The sequence below is a fragment of the Leptosomus discolor genome, chromosome 7 (assembly GCF_034619465.1).
Source record: "Leptosomus discolor isolate bLepDis1 chromosome 7, bLepDis1.hap2, whole genome shotgun sequence".
Classification (NCBI taxonomy): domain Eukaryota; kingdom Metazoa; phylum Chordata; class Aves; order Leptosomiformes; family Leptosomidae; genus Leptosomus; species Leptosomus discolor.
The window spans coordinates 38,831,816-38,841,245 of NC_141397.1; the positions used below are offsets into that span (position 1 = coordinate 38,831,816).

The window sequence follows — 9,430 nt, forward strand, 5'->3', positions numbered from 1 at the left end:
ACGCTTCGTATTGCATATTCATGAGGGGCAGGGGGGGCGGGGGACCGTGCCTCCCTTCCCGCTTCACCACCTCCCTGGAGGACTTCAGCGCCTCAGTGCCCTTCCGTCGGCTAGAGCGGCCTAGGGGCGCTCGTCGGGATTGGCCGGGCGGTGGCGGAAGGGGCGGGGCGGGAGGAGCGTGCGCGCGGTATGGCGGGCCGGCGGGGAGCGCTGATAGTGCTGGAGGGGGTGGACCGCGCCGGGAAGAGCACGCAGGGCCGGCGGCTGGTGGAGGCGCTGCGGGCCGGCGGCCACCGCGCCGACCTCCTCCGCTTCCCGGGTACGGGGCACGCCGACGCCCGGGGGGAACGGGGTGGGAGCGTGCCCCGTTGGGCTGGGCCGCGGTGCCTGGTGTGGACCTCGGGGAGGCGGGGGGGGGGAGTGATGGGGGCGCTATCCGAAGGCTCTTGTGGCACACCCGGCCCCTGGCCCCTGGCCTCCTCCCACCCGTGACAGATTGACCCTCATCCCCGGACAGACAGACCAGCCTCCCACCCAGGACAGGCAGATAGACCCCGGCCCTGGACAGACAGACCAAGCTCCCACCCGGGATGGATGTCCAGACTGACATGCCTCTCGAGACAGGTGGACACCCCTTGGAGAGAGCAGCTTGGGGCAGCATTTGCTCTTTCTCCCTTTCTTTCCTACAGAGAGAACAACGGAGATCGGGCAGCTGATCAGCTCCTACCTGATGAAGGAGAAGAACCTGGAGGACCACACTGTTCACCTGCTCTTTGCTGCTAACCGCTGGGAACACGTGTAAAGATAATGTTTGTTAAGTTGTAAAAGAAAAACACATGGCATTGAATCCCCTTGGGGTTTTAGCCTGCAGTGGGTACAGTAGGTACAAGAGTATGATGCTGTTTAGCAAGGGAAACGTGGCTGGAAGCAATGTCTCAAGGACTTTTACAGCTTTGGATTTATTCTTAGATCAAATTCCACAGTTTGGTTTTTTGAAATCCTTAGGTGCGATATTTCCAAGCCCTGTGCTGTACTGGATTCAAGAACTGGGGAGCTGAGACTACCAGCCTAGACTGTGAATTTACTTTCTTTCCTGAATGAAGAGACCTTGCTTTGCAGGGAAATCCATGTGAGTGACAGTGGTTAAGGAACCATGTCCAAACTCCCCCTCTAGCCGAAGGCTGCATTCAGCCATAGGTGGCTGTCCTTGCTTTTGGCCCCTGAGTCTTTGTGTGTAGAGCTAGGGAAATCTGTGTCAGCTGGTTTGTTTTTTTTTTTTTTACCTGGAAATTTATATTGCAAAATGTTTTCATTTAAAAAAAAAACCCGCAACTTTGCTGATTCTGCTGTAGTGGCGGTGCCAAGCAAACTGGGAAAGCGTAAGACAGATGAGTGAGCTGTAGTAAGAAATGTCATTGTTGTGAATAAAGGACACCTTTTTCTGATCAAGGCAGAGCATATCACAAATCTACTGCACCAGTTAAAAAGGGAAGAGGACTAAGCTGTTCGTGCCTGAATGTATCTCATCTGTGAACTTGCCTGTAATCCGTGGAGCTGCCCAGAGCAGTGCCCAGCACTGGGGCACCCTGAGCTTGGGTGTCTTGAAAGGATATTTGCTTAATGGCTGTTAAAGGACAGAATACAAATAGCTATTTGTCTGCAATCAGCATCACAGGTAACCCTGACACTGCTAATGATCACCGTTATTGATGACCAAGAAGGACTGGCCTCACAAGCCATCTTTTAGATAAACTCCTTTCATTTGTGTCCCTATAAAGGAGTGTAACTTTATTTGTTTTTTCTCCCACATGGTTTTCAGACCGTTGATGAAAGAAAAACTACATCAAGGGATCACACTTGTGGTTGATAGATATGCCTTTTCTGGAGTGGCCTTCACAAGTGCCAAAGAGGTGAGTGAGACCTGCAGCAGCCCCTGCCCCTCTCTGTGTTTGGGGAAGCAGCTCCAGTTAGAGACCCGATACCGATGTCGCTGTGCATGGCCTAGGCTCCTCCTCTGGGGAAATAAGGTTTGAAATTGAGGGATGGAAGTTTCAGCTCAGGTATCGACATGGTCTGTTTGCCTGGGTCTACCCCTTCCTTGGAAAGAGCAGAGAATCTCGTTGGGTCACTTTTTGTAAATCTGGACACACTCCTGGGTGTGGGGCAGACAGTCTTTTTGACTCTGGAGAATGGTTATGTCAGTTTATTTGAGACTCTCCATGCTTGCTCTGGCTGCTGGCCCATAAGTGTGCAAAGAATAACAGAACTACGTATGTGGAAGGGACCCGTGGAAGTGATGAAGCCCAGCCTCCTGCTCAGGAGTAGGTCTAATTTCAAGCATGCCGCTTGGGGCCACATCCAGCCAGGGTTTGAGTATCTCCAAGGATGTAGATCCACAGTGTTTCTGGGCTCTTCTTTCTGCGTTTGCTCACCTTCAAAATTATTTTCTTCCTTTAGCCTGAATTTCTCATGTTCCCACTTGTGCCATTTGGCTTGTCTCTGCTTCCAAGACAAGTCTGCTTTGTCAGCCTCCCTTTGGGTTATTCTGCACAGCTATAGGATCCTCCTGAGTCTTGTGCTCATTCTTGTGCTCTGACAAGGCTGTCCTGGAAGATCAGCTCTCCTGGGCCTTTTTGCCTTCCATGGGAGTTTCCTGGGGCATCCTCCTAAGAGGTCCCTATTAAACAGAGATCTGCTCTCCTGAAGTCCACGCTGGTGATTCTGTTTATCTTGTTGACTCTTCTCCAGATTTTAAACCACTGTCTCATGTTCCCTGCAGCTGAGGCTGCCCTTGACCTTCACATCTTTGACCAGTTCTTTCTTTCTTCTGAGTAATAAATCCAGCAGGGCACCTCCCCTCGCTGGCTTATCGATCACCATGTCAGGAGTTACAGAATCACAGAATGGCAGGGCATGGAAGTGACCTCTGGAGATCATCCAGTCCAACCCCCCCTGCTAAAGCAGGTTCACCTACAGCAGGTTGCACAGGGCTGCATCCAGACAGGTTTTGAATATCTCCAGGGAAGGAGACTCCACAGCCTCCCTGGGCAGCCTGCTCCAGTGCTCTGTCACCCTCAGAGTAAAGAAGTTTTTCCTCATGTTCAAGCAGAACTTCCTGTGCTCCAGTTTGTGCCCATTGCCCCTTGTCCTGTCGCTGGGCACCATTGAGAAGAGCCTGGCCCCATCCTCTTGACACCTGCCCTTTAGATATTTGTAAGTGTTGATAAGGTCCCCTCTCAGTCTGCTCTTCCCCAGGCTAAAGAGTCCCAGGTCTCTCAGCCTTTCCTTGCAGGCAAGATGGTCCAGACCCCTCATCATCTTCGTAGCGCTCTGCTAATTCCTTCAACATGCTCCATGAACTTGGATTGCTGGTGCCCAGCAGATAGGTGGGTGGTTGAGATCCTCCATGAGTACCAGGACCTGCAGATGTGATCCTTCTTCCAGCTGTTTAAAGAATGTTCATCCACTTCCTCTTGCTAACCAGGCAGTCTGTAGCAGGCCCCACCCCAACATCACCCATGTTACTCTGCCTTGGTATCCTGCTTTTGGCAACCCATGTTGTGATGCTTTCAGGTGAGCCTCCATTATTGTATCATCCCCTCCCACTTTCAGTTGTCTATAATGGCAAACCTTCCCCTGACACATCTGGTGCAAAGCTCTCTTCACAGGCTTAGCAAGCCTGTTTGCATAGACATTCTTGCCCCACTTCATTGGAAGCATCCCATTCCTGCTCAGTAGCTGTTGATCCTCCAAGAGCGTTCTGTGGTTGTAGAAGCTGAAGCCCTGCCTGCTGCACCAGCTGTGCAGCTGAGAGTTGACCTATGCTCATTCCTGTCCAAGCCTTTCCCCGTTTCCTGGAAGGATTATGGAGCTCCTGGGCCCCCATGCCCTGCACCCTCACCTCCAGAGCCCCGCAGTCACTCTCGATACATTTAAAATCACCCCGATACTATTGCTAGTGCTCATCTGGATGAGTAGTGAGTGGACAAGCCTCAGTGGTCTCTCCACAACATTGTGGATTTGTGTGCCCTGGTGCAAGTCTTCAGATCTGCCAACAAGATCTGAAAGTTGGAAGGTTTTGTCTGTTGTGCATGGGCTGAAATTCCTGGGTAGGGTGGGTGTTTGAAAAGGAGTCTCCATGGGCTCAGAAAGCTCCACACTGAAGCTGCTTGGTGTATTTGGGAGCAGCTTTCTGTTGGACTCATCACAAGTTTTGGACTGATAACAGCTGCATGGAGACTCAAAACATGACTGATTTAGCTTTGATGGGCTCTGCCGAAGAGAGATTAAAAACTTTAGCTCTGTCCAACTGAAATGAGAACGAGAGGTGCACAGCAAAACCTGCCCCCCAAAATTACCAGGACTGTATTCCCACATGATGAGCTGGGATATCGCCTTTTTGGTTTGTAGCCTGTGCTTAGTGTTTTGGGCTGTGTCTGCTCTCTTCTCTGGCTGTTCCTTTCCCACCCCGCTCTCCAGCTAATCTGCTTCTTTACCTTTTTCACATTCCTTTCTTTCACCTCAAACTTGGTTATCTTTGGGACAGAACTTCTGCCTGGACTGGTGCAAACAGCCTGATGTTGGACTCCCAAAGCCCGATGTGGTTCTGTTTCTTCAGTTAAGCCCAGAAGAAGCAGCAGAACGAGGGAACTTTGGAAATGAACGTTATGAGAACAGCTCCTTCCAAGAGAAAGTTCTACAGTCCTTCTATCATCTGATGAAGGACAAGACATTAAACTGGAAGGTGAGGAAATAACCCTACCCTAACAGGCCTGTCACAGACTAGGGTGGGGGGGGTCTCTGATGAGAGCTCCTGAATTGTGCCCATCGCATCCCTGTGCTCCTGCACCTGGTCAGGGGGACATATTGGGGACCAGCCAAGGGCGCTGCGCTCTGAGGCAGAGAGGGCACTTCCCTGTTCCAGGACACGCTATGGGGCCTTGTGGAAGGCTTTTGTTTGGTTGGTTTGTTTTGCAAAAGAAATAATTTTCTGGAAATCTTTCTGTTTCTCAAAGACAAACTGACAAACGTGGCTAAAAAGCAGTGGCACACGCCCATCCTCTTCCCTGCCTGTTTCCTTGGCGTGCTGCAGCATCTGCCAAGGATTCTGGGATCCCTCCTGCAGCTTGTAGACACAATACTGCTGATCACCTTCCTTCTCGCACAGCCAGTTTCCATCAGCATTTGCTGTCAATGCTACCAGAAGTCTCCCCAAATACAGGATCTTTTTTGTTCCTTGCTGCTGCATCGCTTTCACTTCTTAATCATCCCTTGGAGCTGTTTGCAGAGGACTGCACAGTCAGCAGCCTTATCCCAGAAGAGGAAGTGTTCCTCACTTATTCTGTGTGTAGATGATCTATGCTAAAGTTTTCTGGTGGGGGCATCCTTTTTACCACCTCCATCACCCTGTCAGTGCTTGATCATGAGATAGGGGCAGCGTCTTCTGTTTATCCTGTAGCTTTCATGCAGGCATAGGATGACACAGATTATAGAATCATAGAACCACAGAGTGGTTTGGGTTGGAAGGGACATTAAAGACCATCTCATTCCAACCCCCCGCCCACGGGCAGGGACACCTTCCACTAGACCAGGTTGCTCCAAGCCCCATCCAGCCTGGCCTTGAACACTGCCAGGGAGGGGCAGACACAGCTGCTCTGGGCAACCTGTGCCAGTGCCTCATCACCCTCACAGTAAAGAACTTCTTCCTCATATCTAATCTAAGTCTCCCCTCTTGCTGTTTGAAACCATTACACCTTGTCCTGTCACCACGCTCCCTGATCAAGAGTCCCTCCCCACCTTTCCTGTAGCCCCCTTTAAGCACTGGAAGGCCGCTGTAAGGTCTGCCTGGAACCTTCTCCGGGCTGAACAACCCCAGCTCTCTCAGCCTGCCCTCACAGGGAAGGTGATCCAGCCCCCTGAGCATCTTTGTGACCCTCCCCTGGACCCGCTATAGCAGGTCCATGTCTTTCTTGTGCTGGGGCCCCAGAGCTGGACGCAGCCCTGCAGGTAGGGTGTCACCAGAGCAGAGCAGAGGGGCAGAATCCCCTCCCTCGACCTGCTGGCCACGCTGCTCTTGATGCAGCCCAGGATGCCCTTGGCTCTGTGGGCTGCGAGCACCCATTGTGGCTCATGTTCAGGTTTCACCCACCAGCACCCCCAAGCCCTTCTCCGCAGGGCTACTCTCCATCCACTCATCGCCCAGCCTGTGTCTGTGCTTGGGATTGCCCCAACCAGGGGCAGGACCTTGCACTTGGCCTTGTTGAACTCCACGAGGTTGGCATGGGCCCACCTCTCCAGCCTGTCCAGGTCCCTGTGATGGCCTCCCTTCCCTCCTGCACCACACAGCTTGGTGTTGTTGGCAAACTTGGTGAGAGTGCACTCGATCCCACTGTCCATGTCATCAATAAAGATGTTAAAAACAGCACCCATCCCAAGTAAGCAGTAACTTATGGATAAGTTACTGGTCACCAGAAGCTGCAGATGTACACAGATTTGCCAAATGAGCAGACTGGGTAAGGTAAAAGTAATTCTTCACAGCCTGGTTCAGGTAAACACGATTCTCTAAAAGGAAAGCATTTTTGTGTACTATTAGAACCTGAAGGACTTAAAGGTACAACCATCACCAAAGTAGGACTTTTATTCCAGTGACTGTTACGCTAGGAAATTACCTTCCCTACATCACAACAACTGGAAAAATAAGCTGACAGAAAACATACCATAGTGCAACCCCCCAAATAACTCATTTAACAAAAATAAGCATGCTGTTGTATGAGACAATATGGAACTTGGGTACAGTCTGTGAACTCTGATTTTTCCAGATTCTAGCAGTGAGTCACTTTTCTCTTATTACCTGTCTTCTGTTATTTCTTTTGTTTTCCAGCTATTACTTGAAAGGAGTTTTCACTTAAAGCAACATACCTGTTTAAAATACGCCAAAGTGCACAACTACCAAACAGATAAATACCAGAACAGGTGAAGAGGTTTCCCTGAAATGAGCATGGAAACCCAGTTCCAGTGCACATTACAGTTAGCATTCCTGTCTCTTTTCACCTCAGTATGACAGAATAACAGACATCAAACGCTGCCAAAGAACTGTTTAGTCCACGGCATGAAGTGCAGCTCGGTGCCATTGCTTACACAAACGGATTGAGATCAGCAGGCTGCTTGGAGATACTGTGTGAGCACAAAAGTGGAGTGCTGCTGGCTGGGCTGTAACGGAAAGGCTACCGTTTAGTCATGAATTATTGCAGATCCTCACAGACTGCTCTTTCTCAGCAACGCTGCGCGGGCCGGCGTTGCACAGGTCACTGTGATAAGTCTGCACCTCTCTCTACAGCTTTTCACCAAATCCTTTCTTCACCTTGGTCTCTCCCTCTACCACACGGGAGTGATGCCACTGTTCTTTAAACAGTGTCAGCCTGAGAAATACCAGCAGCATCTAGCTCTGCTACCTCTACTGACCTCAGCTTGCACTAGTTAAAAAAACCAAAACAAACAAAAACCACCAACAAATCTGAAACTGGAGCATCACATGATGGTTTTTTTAGAGGTTCCTACTGTCATGAGTAGTGTTTATTTTGAACAACCACTGAAGGATCAATACACTGATGTTTCTGGGGGACTACAGTACAGGGTAAGGAACGTTTACCTGCCTTTATGTCACCTGCCCCAAAAACTGTCAGCAAACAACATGCAGCAGCAGCAGTCTCTTCTGTTTCCCTTCATCCAGCCCCACATCTACTTCTTAAATGTCTGCTACTAAATAAAATAGATTTTCCCAATTCCTCTTCAGGAACAGGAGTGTAATTTCCCTGCTCAGGAATAGTAACACCATTGAGTAAAGGGGGAGTAGATATAACAGCAAGGTGCATTTTTCTTATTTGGTGGTGTTAACTGAGGAACATGTTGCTGTATTTTCTGTCTTGGAAACAGATAATGGATGCTTCAAAGAGCATAGAAGACTTGCACAGAGAAATCAAGTCCGTTGCAGAGGAAACCATGCAGGAGGTTCAGAATAAACCTTTAGGAGAACTCTGGAAATAAAACTCGATACAGGTTGTTCTTTAAACCTAAGGGGAAAACCCACATCTTGGATCTTCCTTGCTTGGCTGATTCCCCTGCATCACCGTCCAGTAACTAGAGCTTAGATCTCATGTATTCTGGCTCCAGCGTGCTGCTGATGTCCTTGGGATTTTATCTGCTCTTCCCTTCCATCCTGCATAGTCCCTTATGTACTTTATAAATGAATACATGATGAGCATGTAACAAATCCCTTGTAAAAAAACCTCCCTGCCTCCAGCAGGAGCTCTTGTTCTAGCCCCAGTCCTGCAGCGCAGATGTGGGTGTGGAGCCCAGGGCTGTCCCTGCACATGGACAGCAGTGACAGGCAACAGCCTTTCCAGTTTGGGGGAACTGCTATGTTTCTGGTTCTTCTGTCTCTCGTAAATGCATTCCCTGTGCTGAAACCAGTCCGTAGAGGACTTGCTAATAAATTATTCTTTTAAACATTTTGCACAGGGCATTTTTTTTTTTTTTAGTATGATCATTTATCTTCTAGAAGGATGGCTGGGAGGTGAAGGTGCTGCGGTTCAGGCACTAAATCCACGGAGAGCTGTTTGCTAGAACTGTGGAATAAAGGGAGAGATTAATTCAAGTCTGCTCCCCAGCTGTTCAGTGAGAATGATACAGAAACAGCACTGCTATGAGCAGGTAAGAGTCTGAAATACATGTATTAGCTCATAGCAGGGCCAGTTTGAAGGGTGAGTGGCACCTAAGTCATTTTAGACCTGTCAAGTTACTCCTGTGGCCAAGAGCAGAGGCCAGCACAGTTTAAATAGCCCGGCACAGGCTGCCAAACCAGATCAGCTATGAATTCACCCAAGTCATCAGTAGTGACCAGCAAACTACAATAAACTGGAATGTTAAATCGAATCATTTGCAAGGTGCACCGAGATATGGAGATAACCAGGAGAGTTAATGTCTCTATCTACTGGACAGTTAACTCGCCTTCTAGCAGGGTGGACGGGAGCGATCGCCAAGCTGGCCAACAGACTAAATCCTGCTCTAGCTCTTAGACAGAGGTGAACTGATCCACCAGCAGGAAGAGGAAGGTAAGTGTTTAAAATAAGATTGCTAATGAAGCATCGGCTGGAAAAAGCTGCTGCCTTCACTCTGCAGCTGCACAGCGCTCGGTAGCAGAAACACTCCTTGTGAAGGAGGCGAGCACCTGTAATGCTGAATCGGGCCCTGCCAGCCACACCGGCAGAAGGCGACACATAGAGAAGTCATTTAATTCATATTAGCTTTAGGCTCCTGGATAAAAAGCCAGAAATACCTGTGAAAGATCTAAGGAAGCTGAGCTTAGCTCTGTTACTGGGGTTGTGTTAACACTCAGGTAAAAAACCTCATCTGGCTGAGCTCTCCTTAACCA

At 49.5% G+C, this 9,430-nt stretch overlaps 1 protein-coding gene across 4 annotated transcripts; it reads left to right on the forward strand.

Annotated features, from left to right (window-relative positions):
- The first annotated feature begins 189 nt into the window (after positions 1-189).
- DTYMK (deoxythymidylate kinase) lies at positions 190-8,510 on the forward strand. 4 transcript variants are annotated; one of them, XM_086467969.1, is made up of 5 exons: positions 190-319; positions 690-798; positions 1,820-1,910; positions 4,547-4,744; positions 7,933-8,510. In XM_086467969.1, the coding sequence occupies exons 1-5, from the start codon at positions 190-192 to the stop codon at positions 8,041-8,043; spliced, it is 639 nt and encodes a 212-aa protein (XP_086324095.1). In that variant the 3' UTR covers positions 8,044-8,510. The 4 variants fall into 4 exon arrangements, with proteins under 4 accessions (XP_086324095.1, XP_086324097.1, XP_086324096.1 ...); XM_086467971.1 differs by having other exon boundaries at positions 4,619-4,744; XM_086467970.1 differs by lacking the exon at positions 7,933-8,510 and adding an exon at positions 6,881-7,731.
- Positions 8,511-9,430: the final 920 nt, after the last annotated feature.